The sequence below is a fragment of the Enoplosus armatus genome, chromosome 6 (assembly GCF_043641665.1).
Source record: "Enoplosus armatus isolate fEnoArm2 chromosome 6, fEnoArm2.hap1, whole genome shotgun sequence".
Classification (NCBI taxonomy): Eukaryota; Metazoa; Chordata; class Actinopteri; order Centrarchiformes; family Enoplosidae; genus Enoplosus; species Enoplosus armatus.
Window position 1 is genome coordinate 25,664,513 of NC_092185.1, and position 18,463 is coordinate 25,682,975.

Consider the following 18,463-nt stretch of genomic DNA (forward strand, 5'->3'; position numbering starts at 1 on the left):
TTGCCATAGAACACCAGAATTAGCAGGTCCGCCACTGGCGCCCTGTGCTTTTCACAGATGAGAGCAGGTTCACCCTGAGCACATGTGACAGACGTGACAGGGTCCGGAGAAGCCGTGGAGAACGTTATGCTGCCTGTAACATCGTTCAGCATGACCGGTTTGATGGTGGCTCAGTGATGGTCTGGGGAGGCATATCCATGGAGGGACGCACAGACCTCTACAGGCTAGACAACGGCACCCTGACTGCCATTAGGTATCGGGATGAAATCCTTGGACCCATTGTCAGACCCTACGCTGGTGCAGTGGGTCCTGGGTTCCTCCTGGTGCACGACAATGCCCGGTCTCATGTGGCGAGAGTATGCAGGCAGTTCCTGGAGGATGAAGGAATTGATACCATTGACTGGCCCCCCACGCTCCCCTGCCCTGAATCCAATAGAACACCTCTGGGACGTTATGTTTCGGTCCATCCGACCCCGCCAGGTTGCACCTCAGAGTGTCCAGGAGCTCAGTGATGCCCTGGTCCAGATCTGGGAGGAGATACGCCAGGACACCATCCATACGTTGTCGGGCATGCTTACAAGCACGTGGGGGCAATGCACAGTACTGAGTACCATTTTGAGTTGCTGGACTAGCCTGCTGCATCATTTTTTCACTTTTTCTGAGCAGTCTATAAAGCCAAGTGAAAGTCTGGGGTGCCTGTTCAACAACGGTCAATCTGTAGAAGTCTCAGACACAACCCGATACGCTCCAGTCTAAACACGTGACAGGCCTGATTTAATGCGGATTGTTGAAGCTGTGCAGTGCATGAGGTTAAGCTCCTCTGTTAAGCTCCGCTGTTTTTCTGCAGCGCTGACTTGTCCTCCTCCCCTGCTGAGACAGAGACGTTGCACCTGAACATCACAGTGAAGTGACCACTAGTGGCGATGAAAGGTTCTCCAATGTATTACTGCAGCTGTTTCCGCTTCAGGTCTATTCACCACACGGTTCCTCCACGGTACAAGCAAAAATAACAGCCGTCCCTCCGGCCCTGCTCACCATATTTGCTCTGTTTGTTTTTTTTCTTGTGTGATCTTTGGCGGCCAGCTCCCCCTACTGGCCACAAGGTGCCTTCTGCGCCCCCAGCCGTTTCAAACCCTCCCTCCAGCCTTTGGGCCACGCCTCCTCATTTACATACAGCTTAAAACTTCTTTTTTTTTGCAAACTGAAGGTGGATGATGATTTTCTGGTGAAGTCACCATCACCCCGTCTTCAGTGAGCAGGGTACAATGAGGCGTCACAGAGTCCAGAGTGGTCAACTCTCTGCAGGACTTCAACTGATTTGACATATTTTGAAAAACATAGCGACGGACCTCTGAATTTGAACGCAGTTTGCTCCGATGATGCAAACTTGGGTCACGATTCAGTGGGTGTGCTGAGATCATTTCGGCTCTGTTCGGGGGGTGGTTTCCCGCCAGCGGTCGCTTCCGGTCTTCCTCCATCTTCGGCGGCTCCACCCCTTTGGTCCGACTGCCAATCATGAGACGCGGCTGTGATCTGTGTTGTCATGTTGACTTTGTGATGCTGCTCACTCGGATGTATTAGCCTACAGATCGATGTTAGTTCATTCGTTTATGAGGCACTTGTTTTGTAAGATGGGGGGGGGGGGGGCAATAGTTAGATGACTTTGTAATATTGTTGATGATATTTGCCCCGATTGCTCAGGGAGAACTTCTTACTTTATACAAGTTGCTAGTACACAAACGATCACTATTTACGATCACTTTTCTCCTTATGTGGGTATATAAAAAAAAAAAAGTTTTTTTTTGTTTAAAGCTATTTGGAGTTACAAACAGCAGACGTGTATTGACATTTCATTATCAGAATACATAAAGTTGTGTGTTTGGCACGCCTTTTGTGCCTAAAACTAGAGGTCAAATGTGTGATATTCTAACTTAAACACTGGATTTTCTTTTGTTTCCGTTATCCAAACCCTGCATAGCTCTAACCAGAAGTAAATAGCACTTTTCAACATATCATGAAGAGAATCTCTAAAATCAAAAACTAAATTCTGGATTTGAATAAGTTTCCTTTCTGAAAGTGACGTAGCTTCTGATTGAAGAACGGCTCCATCAGGTCAAATGATTTGCATTGCAAGTAGGAGCTGATCAAATAAAAGCTGAACGAACGTTGTATGAGGGGAAACTCATAATGACTCACACCTTAAACTCCCATTTGAATCACAATTCCTTCAGCAATTTTAATGAAAATAAACTCTTTTTTTTGTACAATACAAAACAAATAAATATCCATGCGGCCCACAGTTCTCAGACAGCCCCCCCCAACCCCCCACCCCACAGAACATCATACTGTTGCCAGTTGGAATGTACAGCAAAATGTACAGCAAATGTACAGCAAAACTCCCTTTCCTTTTTTCTAGGACCAGTTGAGCCCCGAGAGGCTGAACTGGGAGCTCCACCGGATGATGCGTCCTTTTAACTCCACAGTCCCCCACTTTAACACCAACAGTACGACACCTGCACGGGCTTTGAGGTTTGTCTCTTAACAATCTATGATCCCTCTTTGGGGGGGGGGGGACCCATCCAGGCAACATTAAGGTGGGTGTCATATATGTAAATCTGTTCATACAGACGGCCTTTTAATTTACATTGTTTCAATTAGCAATTTGCTATATGCCTGCCCCCCCCCCCCCCCAAAAAAAAAACAGACTTCTGGTTCCTTTCACTAATCAACATCTTCAATGCTGCCAGCACAAACATCAGACACTTTCCATAACATTCACATCAGGCATTAAGATGTAGTGTTTCGATCATGTTTAGCGTTTCTTTTTCTTGTTTGTAAAAAAAAAATCAGGAGAATGTCCTGAACAAAATCATCAGGGGCCACATGAACAGGAACACCCTCTGTATTTCCACCCGGGGGGGGGGGGGGGGGGCAGAAGTGTCATCGACCAGAGTGCCGTCCATCGCCGTTTCCATCTGAATATATAAATGAGTGCCTCCTAAAAGCAGCAGGCCCAAAATGTCCATGACTGTACACTGAGCTACAACAAACAAAATAAAGTGAAGTTTAATACATTTCAGTGTTCCTGCCTGCCTCTAAATAAGAATAGTCTGGGTGGGGGGAGGGGGGGGGGGGCGGCGGTTTGGCCTGGACAGGACCCAGAATGAACTGGTTTAGAGACTGTCACTCTGGGACTCACCCACGAATGACATCCCCTAGAACATAGAACAATTTGCCTCTCATTCACACACACACACACACACACGCACACACTGCCTCCTTGAGCCACAGCCGCCCCCAGTCGTATGCATGCTTATGTATATTTATGTTACATATCCAGAACCCCCCCCCAGCCCCCGCCCCCCGTTCCTTGTATGTCTTGTATGAGTCCAGTTGTCCGGGATGGACGTTTAAAAGGTCGGTGTTTTTGATGCTCCACCTGAAAGAGAAGCCAGAGAAGAAAAACACTGATTTTAATACTGTAACTGCTCATCCATGGTGCTTCTGAATAATATACTCGGCTCCTCTTTCACTTATTTTCAGAATTCCTTGAGAAAAATGAATGTTTTTATTATTCCATACTGCAACAGCACAGTTGAAATGACAGCTGTTTACCAACGGCAGCATGTCAGAGTTGACTTTTAAATAGTCACAAACTCTTGAAAATGTTTTATACATTCAGTTAAGTGTCTTGTGTTTTGCCTAGAAGCTCATTGTTAATAAAGTTGCTGTGTATTGTACCTCGTATTACTGCTGATGTCCTGGTATCTCTCCAGATGTCCCGTCCTCCATTCGCTCTTCATCCTGCTCAACGTCCTCCTCCATCCTCTCCTCCTCCATCCTCTCCTCCTCCTCCCCCTCCTCCTCCTCCTCCGATCTCCTCTCTCCCTCCCTGGCTGCTGGGGCCCAGCTCTGTCGCCCCCGCTGCCTCTGGCTGCGCCGGACCTTGCAGGCGAGGCCCCTCCTCCTGGGCCCCAGGGAGGAGGTCTGAGTTGCGGGCGTGGCTGGACTGGGGGACGAGGACGAGGTGGGACATGAGGAGGAAGGGGAGGAGGGTTTGGACCCTGACAATGGGCTCTGGGCTGGGCTGGCAGATGAAGATGTTATTGCTGCAGAGAGCCGCGTTTGTGAGCCCGAGGAGGTGCAGGGTGTCTGGGACGGGCGATTCTGCGATGCGTACTCCAGGTCTGGATGCGAGGTGGAGGATGCACAGACTGTGGACGAATCAGGAGCTGTAGAACAGCCAGCTACTTCAGTGTCAGGACCTCTGGTAGGAGAGTCTAGGTAAACATGAGAAAATAATAAGCACACACTGTGTCCAGTTTGACCGCGACACATGTTCCTAAGTAAGAATTATGACAACATTTTGTAGATCCTCGATGGGAAGATAAGAATCTTGTTGTTTCCGCGTACCGGGGCCACTGCTGGTCTGGGACTCATCGGTCATTGGTGGTTCTGCCTCCTCTTGGATCGTTGGTACTGATGCTAGTAGACCTGACACACACGCAGAGTGAGGTTATTCTCCTACCTACCGTTAGCTGCATCTATATTAAAGTGCTAAATTGACTTCCACATTAAAAAAAAAAAAAAAAGTTCTTATCAACGATGCCTTTTTACTGTAAATGCATCTCTGTAACGGGCACAGGAAACGAGAGAGGAAAGCAGATGTATCTTTTGAGTATCTCTACAGTCTGGCTCCAAAAGTACAAAGTAAAGAAAATATCTGCAAGGCCGGTACAGGAGGAAAGAAAGGGACCAGACCACAGACTGTATATAAAGATGGCCGACGCGTCTCCATTTCCTTCCTCTGTACAAAAATGATGCCAAAATATCCCGGATACGGCCGCTGCCAGTGTTAATTCAAACCAAACCTATATAGGACCTAGTATTGAGCCCTGCGGCACCCCTTCTGTAACTTCCAGGAAACCAGATTGAGTTCTGCGGCTAAGATAACTGAGAAACCAATTACGTACATTTGTGTCAAACCCGACTGATCCAATTCCACTGTGTCAAAGGCTTTACACAAATCAACGAACAGGGTAATACAACACTCCTTCCGATTATTACGCTTGTTCTCTTACTGAGTCCTCTGTAATGGGAGAGTTGCTGGTAAACTTGTTTCATTCTCTCGATGTTGAGCCTGCTGCCCTCTGCGTGGTTAATCATAGGTTTGGGGTAATCCACTCCCACCACGCAGTTGGCTGCCTTCTGGACCGACTCCGGGGCGTTCCACGGCTCATAGATGTAGCGGTTCGGGTAGTCCTTCAAGATGGGGATGTAACGCCTGCAGGACATTTCAAAAGAAAGTTAACCCTATTGGATTGGAGAAAACATCCCTGAGTTTGCTGTGGTTCAATATGAAAATGATGTGGTATGGTAGGAGTACCAGAAAAAAAAAAAAGTCTACCTGATGTAGTCTCCTGATGGGTCAGTTCTCCTTCCAAAGCCGACAGGACAGTAGCAGTGGAAGAACTGCTGAAAGAAGGCGCTGCAGGACAACCACATCCAGCTGCCAGCATTGACACTCCAATCCGCATCCAGCAGCAGCTCCTCAAACACCTGCAGGAGCACACAGATACGAAATGCTGCATGATGTGTACCATCGATCCGTCATTAATGCAACCAGGGTTTCACGTGCTCTCCGCCTGTCGGACACCAGGCTTGTGTTTGAGAGTACCGAACTATAAAGACCGTTCCGTCCTACCTTCATGCCGCTCTCCCAGCTGATCCACAGGTCCCCCCTGGTGAGGAAACAGGCCACAGCATGTCGGGCCAGGTGGTGGATCCAGCCCTCCTGCCTCAGCTGGGTCATGATGGCGTCAATCCAGGGAAAACCAGTCCGACCCTCAGCCCACTTGGCCAGTGCCTCGGGGTTCTGGTCCCACGGGATCTGGAGACAACAGATATTAACTATATACTATTCAAGAAAAACCCTTTTCACCTATCCTCGGTAACGCTAACGCTGCTTTTATTTCAGCTTCTGCTTGAGTTTGCTTTTATCAATGCATGAGTACTGTAGTTATCATAATCACCATTGTATTTTAATAGGTTTGGGAGGACGGTTTTAGTGTCCTATGGTCTAAATTGGTGTTAATTCTAGTCAGCTAAATGTTATAGCAACGCAAATGGCAGACATTCTGAGGCTCAGGAGCTATATCTGAAAATGAGTTGCGTAAATTAACGACTGAGATTTCTAATTTGATTACACGTGGCTTTTTGTGGGCATGTTTGTACGTTCCATGATTGTAATGGGCGATGCAGGGACTTGCAGCAGCAGTGCTTCTATCTTCTATAATCCCTGGGTTCATTCTGCTTTTCCTTCAGTTCCACGGTCTCCTGTCAAGCTGTTGGGGGCAGTTGGTTTTGGGCCCATGGAAAAACTTTCTTTAAAAGCACTGCATCGTTTAAAGGGGACCTATTATGTTTTTCCTGATTTTCTGTCATATATATATATAACGTTACAATGTTGGATATTCATACTAAACGTTGCCAAAGTTGCCAAAGGATGGGGTAAACGTATGTAAAAGTAATCCCTGTGAGTCAAAAGCTTCAGGCTTCAGACTGCTCTGAACGCTCCGTTTCAGCTTTTTCAACCGCCGGGTCTATCTGATGTCAGACAGGCACAGATGTCCTTATATGGTAAGGATGTCCTTATATGGTATCTGTGCTCCAGGCACCGACCAGATGTTTACGTTCATGTCAACGTTGCTTAGTAATGCTAGGTTTACAGTTTGCCTTCGGAAATTCTTCCAAAGACTTCCGGAACTTGGCCGGCCAATCAGGGGGGGGGGGGGTCTCTCTAGTGGAATCCCAAAATGAAAAACCCTTTAAACTGTACTTGCGGGCTCGCCATCTTCTGAAATGACAGTTTGTGTTGTGTTTTGGCATCAATGCTTGTTTTCTTAAATATCAGCATAGTCTTAATACTCGTGTGTTATTTTAACAGCAGGGGATATATCTAGATTTTATTGCCATATTATGGCGTTGACATAATGACATATTCACCTTGAAAATGTACAGCATGTGTCTCGAACCATGTTTAAAGTCTGAACCCCCCCCCCATCATCATGAAATCTGAAGGCCAATACATCTCATACAATACAGTACTTAACAAGTTGTTACCCTTTATATAAAATGTCTATTTTAACATCTGACTCACAAACAGCATTATATAAGACAGTTGCTGGCCTCACATCCATAGGCCAGAGGGTTGACCTACGATGATGGTCTACCAGAACTGAGTGGTGCAAAGGCCCACCTGCACACAGATGGGATTTCCCTCCATGCGGTCAAAGTTCGGGTTGTTGGTGGCAGCTGTGTAGAAGAACTCCCTCCATAACAGCTGGCCGAACAGGGACAGAGGAGGACTGCACCGCTTCCGGAGCTGACGGAGAGCAACGAGAGAGAGAGAAGACTCTAAATGAAATTCAATTTTAAAAAAAAAGTTGTGATTCCATATTTCATGGTGGCAGGTATCCACAGTACCTTCATGTAGAGCTCTCTGAGGTTGTAGTATAAAACCCTGCAGGACAGGCAGCCGAAGCGCAGGTAGGGGCTGAGGCCAGTGGGACTGCCATACAGAGAGCATGTGTTGGCCCGAGGGTGCTCAAAGTTGGCCACCCACACCTATACAGACAGACACAGCGAGTCAAGTCTGACACATTGTCACGTCAAAGAACCATTTCCACTTATGTCGCGAGTTACATAACATTAGTACCTAAAACATAAATATTAGCTATATTAAACTACCGTGGGCCTTACGTCAGAGACAGGCCTTTATTTCCTCTGTTAAGTGAATGCATCTTATCATATTTTAGTTAGAGGCCTCCCTGTTTTCAGAGTCTCTCTCTTCTGGTTTCATTCGCAAGTTCATTCCAGTTCCTTCAACGCCGTTTTTTTTTTTTTTTACACTTTTACAGTAAACGCAACACTTCTTCCTGCACAGATGTTTGACATTAACAACCTTCCAGTGGCTCAAAGGGCACGACACCTAAATTGAATGAAAACTGAACTGGCTTTATTTGTTCCTGCTGTGTTTGTCGTGATTTGAATACTGGCTTTTATTTCAAAATGATTTACGGTATAAACACCCCAGCCCTAAAAAGACAACAAAGCAAGTGTGCCAACAACCTCAAAACAGAAACAAATCCGGCGAATAAGGTCAAAGGTCATAGCCACAGGTAATAGGTTGCCACTACAAGGAAAGCAGACTTAATATGTTCTGGGTTATGCCAGTAATGGGGCTTTAATGTAAGCTTCTAGTATTACCTTTTTGTCCAGATGTTTGTTGAGTCTGTCCAAGGCCTCGGACTCTCCTCCTCGCCAAACAGCTGGAGGTAAACCCTCGGTCCTGAAGCCTGGACACGTGTTCACATGGAGATATGGTCAAAATCCAAAGCATTAACACGTGTAATAATGTGGTATTCTAATGTGACTGTTAACAGCTGTGTGTCTAATACTGTATGACCTCAGGAGCTGTGCGCCTACACGCATGAATAAAATGAAGTCCTACAGCTGTCACATTCATTTAGATTAAATTAAAATATGTATACCTAGTTCTTCCAGCGAAGGTATACTGTAGAGCTGGTCATGGTTGTCGGCTATTTTAGTGCGACAATTGTCCGTCTGCTGCTGGGTGATGGGAGGCAGTGGTCTCCTGGGCAACTCCAGTCTGCTCACAATGGTCTGAAAGCGCTTAAAGGTCAGAGGAGGACTGTTGTTGTTCATCTCTATTATCCTGTGACCAATACAGAAAAGATAGAAAAGTATTGCAACATACACACACACACACACACACACACACACACACACGAGTATAACATTTTTTTTTTATGTAAGGTAAAAGCTTTGATATGTTGCTCGTGGTGCAAGTTCGGGGGTTCACAGATCACTGGCAACTATCCTCTGAAAACCAGGAATATTCACAGCAAAAAAAATGTCATGGCAGTCTGGCCGGTAGTTGTTGAGATATTCCTGGAACCAGAGTGGTGGACTGAAGGGATGGCAGACAGACCGATGTCTGACCGATGGCTAAACCAAATCCAGCAGTACCCTACTGCGCTGAGCTGCCCGCTTGCACTTCTGCAACGCATCCAAGAGTGACAGGAAACCAAACTCACTGTTGCACTACACCTCCACGAGTAAAAAAAAAACAAAAAAACGGACCCTATCAATTAATAGCTCCTTCTCAGGCTGTTTTGCCAGCGCAGCGTGAGAGTAAAGCTCTGCATTTCCACCTGTTTCTATCTTATACAACTTGTCTATATCTGTGAGGCAGTTCTGGATCGCTGGTTGGCGGATTTGCAGCAGGGAGAGGCTTCCTATTGGTCGATTCACCGTGGTTACTATGAATGAGCAGAGCACGCAGGGCACAATTCCGCGACGACCAATATAAACCCTGCTAAGCTCCCTTCTACTTCATCCTCTCATGCAGTATTCTTACACACACACACAGGCCATTATGTAATACAGTGTTACTACATATGTGTTGGTCTGAATCCTCTCCACGTAGAAGACAAGACACAGCAAGGCTTGTATACGAGTCAGGTCTTTTGGTACTGCCTCCACTCTTACTCATTCTGCCGTCAGATCCCAGCACATGGACAGGGGTGTGACCTGCAGTAACACGGGATGACCACCGGGGGGGGGTCTCTGCTGCATGTGGTGCTGACAACGAACTGACTTTATCTCATATTGTGATTTGTCACATCATATCATAAAATGTGATACAGTCTTATCAGTGTTATTTTAGAATAATTTATATTGATTGCTGACGGCAGTGTTGACCAACCCAAAGTGAATGCATTGAAAAAAGTGTGTGTGTGTGTGTGTGTGTGTGTGTGTGTGTGTGTGTGTGTGTGTGTTACAAACCTATCCAGGTTGTAGAGGGTGTGCGACTTTCTAACGATGGTCTCCACTCCGAACTCCTGGGCCATCTTGATGATGGCCCCATCTCTCTCCTTCCCATAAGGCTCGGGGTCACATTCAAACGTCAGCCTGGTCACTTTCCACTCCTGCAGCGAGGCAGAGGAAGAAACGCCAAAACCAAGAGAGAGAGAGAGAGACACAGCAAAACAAAAAGAATGAGGGACTGGCAAAAAAGAATTTGCTAGCAAGGCAGCAAGACTGTGCAGTGGGGCTGAGTGGTCCAACTAATGCAAGCCAACCATGCAACCAAACCAGGCCACAGCTGTAAAACACGTTCATACAAGCTGCCGTTTTGAACACAGTAATAAAAAACAGTTTGGACAGGCAGGGAGATGGATTACTTTCTCACCTGTAGTTCGGTTCATTTGGTCCAGAAAACAGCAACATTAAATACACTCCGACATCCTTTAGTTTTAGTCTGTTTAATTACACTGACTTGAATGAGCCCAGCACAGTAAACAGGCCCCGGATTCCACTTGGAAGTAGGCCTGGACCCTCCTCCTCAAGTGAGACTGACAGCTTTAACCACCCAGCCCAAACAAACCAAACGGTCATATGTCTATGAAAAAAAGATGCATTTGTTTTTGCAGGGAACTAGTCTTCTAAGGGCTGGTTAGGAAGTCTGGGAGGAGAGCTAGGACAGTATCCAGACCCTCTTTTATCTGTTTTAATTGATTGAGCATGAAAGGGCCACAGAGAGTTGAAAAACCTCATTTATGAATAAAAAATAAATAAAATCATTTATGTTTTCATCCCAATCGAGCTCTACAGAGGAACAGTTAACTCTCTGGTATGACGCCGTTAGTTGGCAGAGCTACTGTAGCTGACCCTGTGTGTTGGTTGGAATGAAAACCTACATACTATTGGGTTTTCATAGCACATAATGGAAAACCAGCAGTGTGTTATGCAACGGCTGTTATATAGAGACGGTGAGAATCTCAAGTGCTCCTCCTCCCTGCCTGGAACCAATTCCCCGCAGGGAAGCTCTTCATAAATGTTAACACCGTCTGCAGCTGCTCGAATATGGTTCAGTGTGATCATGCAAACTATGACATCCTCCAAAGTACTATACTACTACTACTTTCATCAATCAGATAACTGTGTGCTCAGACACAAAAAACACAATCACCATGGCTGTATTCGGTACCGCCTACTACATATTACTGACAAAAGCAGTATGCAGTTTGCACTACAGTATGCTGTGTGCCCAGCCAGGCTCAGCCGGTTCATGCAGGTATTCTGCTCCTGCCTTACGAACAAATTTGGCCTTGTAGATCCAATATAAGTAAGCGTAAAATATTACATTTTGAAGTTTTTATTCTCTAAATATGGTTAACATTCCAAGCTGGTCTAACCCGTGTTGTGTGGTTATTTGGGGTCGGGAACCTTTGATGTTTGTATGGTGTAAGTTTTGGTTCCTGACAAGACACAGAGAGGACAGGTGGTGGTGGGGCAGGAATATAGACCTTCAAAAGCCTTGGGAAAACATCAGTAGGCTGCCCTCGGACTACAAACAATCTGGAGTTGAGCTTCTTCAGACTGCTGTCCAGGTCCTCCAGAGATTCCAGCAGAAACCTGCGCAGGAGACACACATAGCGACAACGTTTTAACCATTTTCTGACATGACGTTTAAAGTTATAGACAAAACAATTAATTGAAAAAAGAAATAAAAAAAATGTTGACAGCTGAATCAATGATGAAACTAATTGTTATTTGCAGACCTAAACTGCTTCACAATAAAAGCCTCACAATGGTTGGCTGGTGGAATGCTGTATGGAGTGAGTTTTATACCCGGAGCTGTTGATGGAGATAGTGAGTGTGTGGTTGAGATTAGAAAAAAACGCAATGATGATGATAATTGATAATGAGATCAGCCCTGAGGTATGGTAGTACTGTATGAACCATCCCAGCCCTGGCAGGCTGGTCAGATAATCCTGCAAGTCGAGGTTCTGGGTAAAGGTCTGCAAGCTTCCATCTTACTAAAAAGTACTTCAGTTAAGTTACATTTATTTTCTCTTCTGCATTTGACCTCTCCCAAGTATTTAAGAGCAGTGGGCCGCCACAACAAAGTGCAATTAATAATCAGAACCTTCAGCAAGACGCTGAATCCCTACCAGCTTCAGGGGCATACTACGGTGAAATATATGTCAATATTTTGACTAGCCAGCCTTTAAACAACACCTTTAGATGATTTCAACCAACCAGCACAAATGTTCTTGAATTCAACATTATTCGGCAACACTGAAATCATCAGTGCATATGTGTGTGTGTGTCAAGCCGCAAGTATGTAAATAAACATGTAGTTTAACAAATGTAAGTCCATTATTAGCTGTATTTAAGCTCTCAATTCACCCATCAACCCTTTGGGGGAAAAAAAGTTCCAGTACATAAAGCCCTAAATGCATAAACACATTTCTTCATTTCAAGCTTTAGTTGCGGATTCATTTGTTGTGTTCACAGTAGAGCTGCACAATTAATCAAATATGAATCTTGATCACGATTTTGGCCTCACACAATTAAATGAACATGATCGACCGGGATATTTACGTTAACAATTTTGCGCCCTGCTCATAGAAAACTCTGCTGCATATCAAATCAAGCGCTTCCTGAACTGACAGCCAGCCACCGTGGAGCAATCAAGATGTTTTGGCTTCACTTTCGGGGGCAGTCTCGCATTGGCCAGACCTCCCATCTCCACACTTTGCTTCTGGGGAGCTGTCATGCTCACTCTGCAGCAGCAGCAGCAGCCTGTGCAAAAATGTCCTGGAGGTTGCGGCTGCAGTCCAGAGTCGCTAACGTTACCTCACTGAATCCCTGTCCATGGCGTTGTGTTGACGATACAACAAGGCCCGATTTTTAGAGGTTTGTCATCAAAATAATGTATTACAGGAAACAGGGGATTTTTGCACAAAATTGGGCATGCTTTTAATAATCATGATACATATCAAGAGCACTGGCCCCACTGACCCAGTCTGTAACGCAGTCTTGTCAACTGAGCAACTGTAATTGTGTGTGTGTGTGCATCATTGTCATCTATGTCCAGCTTAACCATCAAACTATCCCCGCTTAAGTACACTCAAGACTTAAGTACAGTCTGACCAGCTAATGGACAATGGCAATCGGCAAGACCACTGTGACCACCCATGTCCAGCTATGACCAGTTTAACCAGCAATCCTGCCCAGCTAAAGTGTCCAAAACCCCCCTCTAAACCAACAAACCAGCCCAGCCTGAGAATGACCAGGCTGGTCAGGTACCAGCATACACCAGCAAAAACCAATGTTAGCTTAAACCAGCACCAGCAAAAAAAAACACCAACATAGGCCGGTCACCAGCAAAACCAGCACAAATGTTAACTTAAACCAGCACCAGAAAAACAACACCAACATAGGCCGGTCACCAGCACAAATGTTAGCTTAAACCAGCACCAGAAAAACAACACCAACATAGGCCGGTCACCAGCAAAACCAGCACAAATGTTAGCTTAAACCAGCACCAGCAAAAAAACAACACCAACATAGGCCGGTCACCAGCAAAACCAGCACAAATGTTAGCTTAAACCAGCACCAGCAAAAAATAACACCAACATAGGCCGGTCACCAGCAAAACCAGCGAAACCAGGCCAACTATCGGTAAAACAAATACATATTTATCTGATTATTCTTGATTTCAATCTCATTTCTGTCACATAATGTCACGTTATGCTCAAGAGTTACAGCTGAACTTGGGGTTTTTTTTGTGGTCAGTAAATAGCATACAGTGTATGCCATCCATGTTGGTAACTGAACGTAAACTAGCGTATTAACGTTAGCCGTTATTATGTTATTAACGTCAGTCATTTACCCTGACATAACTATCACTAACGTTACTAAGAGACGTGAACACTTGATTGAAATACACCGTCATCCATGTGCATTAGGGAACGTTAATGTCACGGCTTACATAACAGCTTTCACTTTTACTCGAGACTCTTTTCATGTTTACAGCAATACGCATTCAACCCAATCTGTTCAGTGACGTTTCGCTTGTCGGCGGCAAAGGCAACTTAACGTTAAAACACAGCAAAACACTCCACGTACTTCATGAATTCCAAACTACATACTGCGTCATTCGGTGTGTACAGAAAAAAAAAATGTCGTTATTAAACAGTGATTACCATAACCCTTTTACACTTCCTTCCACCAAACATCCGTGACACAAGTTGGGAGATTGTCAACATTGTAGAACTGTTCTTCCTGTATGTAAATTAGCATAGTTTTGCATTATTATATTATTGTAATAGTTGCTAAGCAGTTTGCGTGTATGCCGAACATAACAGCGGACAGTACTGATTCGATAAATAAGAGATAATCTTCTAGGTTGGGATACTTTGCCCATATGCGTGGATAACATTAAATTGTCCTTTTCCTCTACGGTGCTTGGCACGGCGCTCTCTCCATTTTAAGCTAGCGTTAGCGAACTGACGTGGAGCGGAGGGCCCAAGCCTAAACTCTAAACGCTGCACATTTATAAGGCAATGAATCACACAAATGGCGACCTGATAGAACGCGTTCACACAATACGTTATGTTCAACCAACGTTTAGTGGAACTTAAACGTGTCACAGATAAAGTTAAGTAGCAAACCTCCATCGGTTGATTCCCACGTTAGCGGCACCAGCAAACCACGGGTCTAGGATATAAACACAGCGCACTGTGTCCGCTCCATTGAGGGCCTCCTGCAACGCCGGATTATCGTGCAACCGCAGACCTTTGCGAAACCAGTGTACTGAATTCACCACCATGATTACTTCTTATTCCATCATTAGAGAAAACATCCAGAGTGATCGGTCGAAATTAAGCCCCAAAACGCACTGATTTAAAGGCAAAAGCAGTCACAGTTTTGGAGACTCCCAAGAAACTTCACTGGTTGTCAAATGAAAGCCAACACTAGGTGGGCGTGGACAGTGCGCTGTGTTGTTAGATGTTATTATCCCCGTATCTGCCCGCTGATTGGGGCAGATGGTAAGACGTCAGCATGAATTACAAAACGGAAGAACTCTGATTGGTCGGTTAGCAAACGGCAGAGAGCTGTGGTAAGGAACTGCGTCACGTTTCCGATTGGGAGCAGTGTCATGGTCCGCCTGATATAGAATCAAAACAGAACGTGATAATCTCAGTTTTTCACAGGGTGCATATTTATTGAAAGCAACACGTACATTATAGATTCAGAAAGCTGGGGTTAGAGCTTCTAACCCCTTTTTTATTTAGCTCAATTCTTGCACCACCATGAACAAAATACCTGCAGTAGGCTATGGAAATTGATATAAAACATAGAAAAACTGGAATTGCACAAATTATATTCCCTACGTCTTCTAATTTCCAAACAGATACAATGTAGGTGGCTCAAATACACACCTGGGTCTGTTTGATGTCAACGTATTAATCATCATAACGCATCAGTGTATCATTAATGGCATTCTCATTTACCAACTGGGATCATCTAACATATTTTAGTGTTTGAAAACCACCAGGGAAAAAAAAACAAAACTTTTTTCACATTGAACACGCCTCAGGCTTCCTTGCTCTCAGCTGTTCCTACTTAGCCATCAATTAACACGCCCTTTAAAAGAAGCTTTTGAGGCGTGTGAAGACGTTGCAGAGCTGCACATGGTCCAGTAGTAGGTGTGGAGTGTGTTGGGTTTTTTTTTTTGTTTTGTTGGGCTGGCTTTCTTTGTAACTTATTGTTTGTGTTACTTAATTGTCAGGTGTCGCTATTGTCTGTGCTTTTGCTCCTGCAGTTTCCTTGGGAGAAATCAGAGTGGACGTCCTGAATTTAGCCACTTGCGAAACCGAAGTGATGTAAGTAAGGTGACTGACTTGGCCTAAAATTTGTGTATTTTTTTTTTTTTTTTTACTTAACCTAAAGGGAAATGTGTCTGCAGGATGTTGTGGATTTCATATCTGCTGATTGGAAGCATAACCTGTAGTCCCATACAAAAAGGTAAGACGGCGTGCCTGGCTCAAGACTGCTTATTACAATTTTGAAATGGATAAATTACTAACACTTTCTTTACTCCAGACTATGGGTCAGAATCTGTTGCTCCGGCAGCCACGAGCTTCATGGCACAGGAAGTCCCTCCTTTCCTTTGGCGTTGGCAAACAGGGATGAGTTCTGACCCGGGCAGCAGCTCCCCTCTGCCAGGTCTACCCAACCCCAGCTATGGCGAAGCTACTGAACAACTTGCTCCTCAAGATGCCCTCTCCAGTGCCGGCCCTGGCAGTTACAGCAGCTCTCCTGATGTTTATAGCAGCAGTACCAACATGGCTGTGGGTAATGGGTTTGCCAGTGGCTACGCTAGCAGCCCTGAGGTCAGAGAATATGAGGTAGCTTATGCAGCTCCTCCCTCTACTGGGTATGGCAGCAGTGCTCCAGGCGGCAGCTACGGCGGTGGCTACGGTAGCTCAGCTAGTGCTTATGCAGGGGACGGCTCTTCCGGGTTTGTCGCGGCCCCTCGAGACGAGAACTGGAGCTCCGGACCCGCCAACGGCTACGGTGACGAAAACCCTGAGCCGGTCTTCAGTGACGTGTCTGATCTGGAGCCAGTCTACTCCTTCAGCTCTCGTTCAAGCTACCAGCGAGGAAGAGCAGCGTTTGCGCAAACCCGCTACACCCCAGGAGAGCCGGTTCCCCTGCGCGGGCCAGTAGCCAGACGCACCGGCAAGACTTCCCCGCCAAGCAGTCCTGCTAAAGCTGCACCCAAAGGTGGCTTCTGAAGACCTTTTCTGGTGAGGCACAACTCACTCAATATCTACTATAATCTCTGTATCTGCCGTTTGCTCACAATTGACTTGCTCTTGTCTTTGCCTTGCAGGTCTCCATGTGTTTTGAGATGCATCATTGTTGCCTAGGGATCATGACCAGATACCAATAAACTGGCTTTCACAAAGTCTTGTCTTGTACTAAAGTATTGACCACTTGGCTGTAGTTGGGTTGAAGGGTGGGTATTTACATACACAGTGAAGGGTGTGAAAATGAGTTTAAAGTATTGTAGGGTAAGAACATTAGCGCAGCCTGAGCGCTCACAATCTCGGCTCACCTCAAACCACCCAGCTTTTCCATCTACGGCTGTCTAGCATTAGCAAAGGCCCTTTTCCAGAGCCAATAGCCACACTCAAGTTGGCACAGCCCAGGCAGGGTCCTAAGTCCTCCATCCTTCATCACACTGTGCCTAACTTCATTACATTTTAATTGTTTTCAGATCTGAAACATGTGACTAACAGTTTGAACAAAGTTGTCTTGGTACTTTTTTCTAGTTATTCTTAATGCTTAAGTTACTTCAGTTATATTTTTTTTTCTTCAAAAATCCCATTTACATTGACTTCCCTGAACAATACCAAGCCAGGAGGATCAGATCAACATTTTCTTATAGCTGTTAACTGGCTACCAGCAACACTGTTAAGCCTTCAATTTCACAGGTCAAGTACATCCTAGCACATTTGTTTTAGAATGGGGGGGGGAAAAAAAATCTTATGATTGCATTTACACTGTCTCAGAAAAGCTTGGTTTAGTACAATTCGAGAGTAGTTTGCCCCCCAGGTTGTCACAATGTCCAACGTGGCGGTTGGCTTTATCTGGGCGGAGCTAGTGTCCACTTGGTTCACGCACATTCACCAATAAAGTACTTACCAGATGAGTTGTGGTCTCTGTCAGATGTGAAGGTAAACCAACTCTTCTAGGCATCACAGGTGCTAAATCCTTCCATAATGCAATGGAACTAACCTATACAATGCAAACATAGTATTGTACAAAGCAAAAATATAAAGGAACCATGGTGACTATAAGATTAAAACCTTCCCAAATGTAGCATGCAGTTGCTCTGTTTAGGCCGCTGTTACGTGGATAGGAGAGCCTGTTCTCCCCAAGAAAAAAAAAATGACCATCAGTCTTCATCAAATGGCCAAGAACTGGGGAAGATATCAAATGCCTAAATAAATATACATATTTGTATGTTTTTATGTGCCCTTACTGACATTAAATGAAAAACATCTGTTAAAAGGACAATTATTCAGCTTTTTGTCTTTAATTAATTTTCCACGCATCGCAAGAAGACAAAGCGGTGTTTTGCATTTCAGTGTCGTCCCGCAGAGAGCAGCACAGACCTGCCGCTACTAAACGCAAAGCGTTGCCATCGGTTTTCATAAGGAGGCACACGAGGGGAGTTTTTTTTTCTTTCTTCCTTTTGTTGAAATGGAAACACCTAGTCAATGCCAAAATGACAAAAAAAAAAAAAAACTGGTCAGCTGATCAATCACAGCTTCGGGGTGGAACCCGCCACACCCATTTCACACAAATGCGGGAGTTCGATGGCGTGTTTGGATTCCTTTTTGATCTGAATAAGCTCCGTAAAACGGAAGACACTGAGGTCGGTGAGGGTTCAAGTGTTGAGAGCAGCCGGCGGTACGGGATCCTCCACGCCTCATGGCAAAGACAGCCTTCACGGTGCCCATGTGGGTCCATCGTTTCCTACTTAACAAGGTCAATTAACCGCTCCCTGGCA

The 18,463-nt window shown here is 45.2% G+C and overlaps 1 protein-coding gene across 1 annotated transcript; it reads right to left on the bottom strand.

The window, feature by feature from the left end:
- Window positions 1-2,401: 2,401 nt before the first annotated feature.
- cry2 (cryptochrome circadian regulator 2) lies at window positions 2,402-14,817 on the bottom strand. The gene is made up of 13 exons (XM_070907980.1): window positions 14,550-14,817; window positions 11,394-11,502; window positions 9,871-10,013; window positions 8,553-8,737; window positions 8,269-8,357; window positions 7,486-7,626; window positions 7,259-7,384; window positions 5,705-5,890; window positions 5,408-5,559; window positions 5,082-5,284; window positions 4,414-4,494; window positions 3,742-4,280; window positions 2,402-3,439 (listed from the first exon to the last, which is right to left on the bottom strand). Exons 1-12 carry the CDS (start codon window positions 14,705-14,707, stop codon window positions 3,748-3,750), a joined length of 2,106 nt encoding a protein of 701 aa, XP_070764081.1. The 5' UTR covers window positions 14,708-14,817; the 3' UTR covers window positions 2,402-3,439; window positions 3,742-3,747.
- Window positions 14,818-18,463: the final 3,646 nt, after the last annotated feature.

What these genes read in the sequence shown, in the direction of transcription:
- cry2 (XM_070907980.1), bottom strand. Translation starts at nt 14,707, where the DNA reads ATGGTGGTGAATTCAGTACACTGGTTTCGCAAAGGTCTGCGGTTGCAC. An exon ending in TTTTCCCAAGGCTTTTGAAG is followed by an intron (nt 10,014 to 11,393) that starts GTCTATATTCCT and finishes GCCTCGCTGCAG; the next exon opens with GAGTGGAAAGTGACCAGGCT. An exon ending in CCAGACCAGCAGTGGCCCCG is followed by an intron (nt 4,281 to 4,413) that starts GTACGCGGAAAC and finishes ATGTTTACCTAG; the next exon opens with ACTCTCCTACCAGAGGTCCT.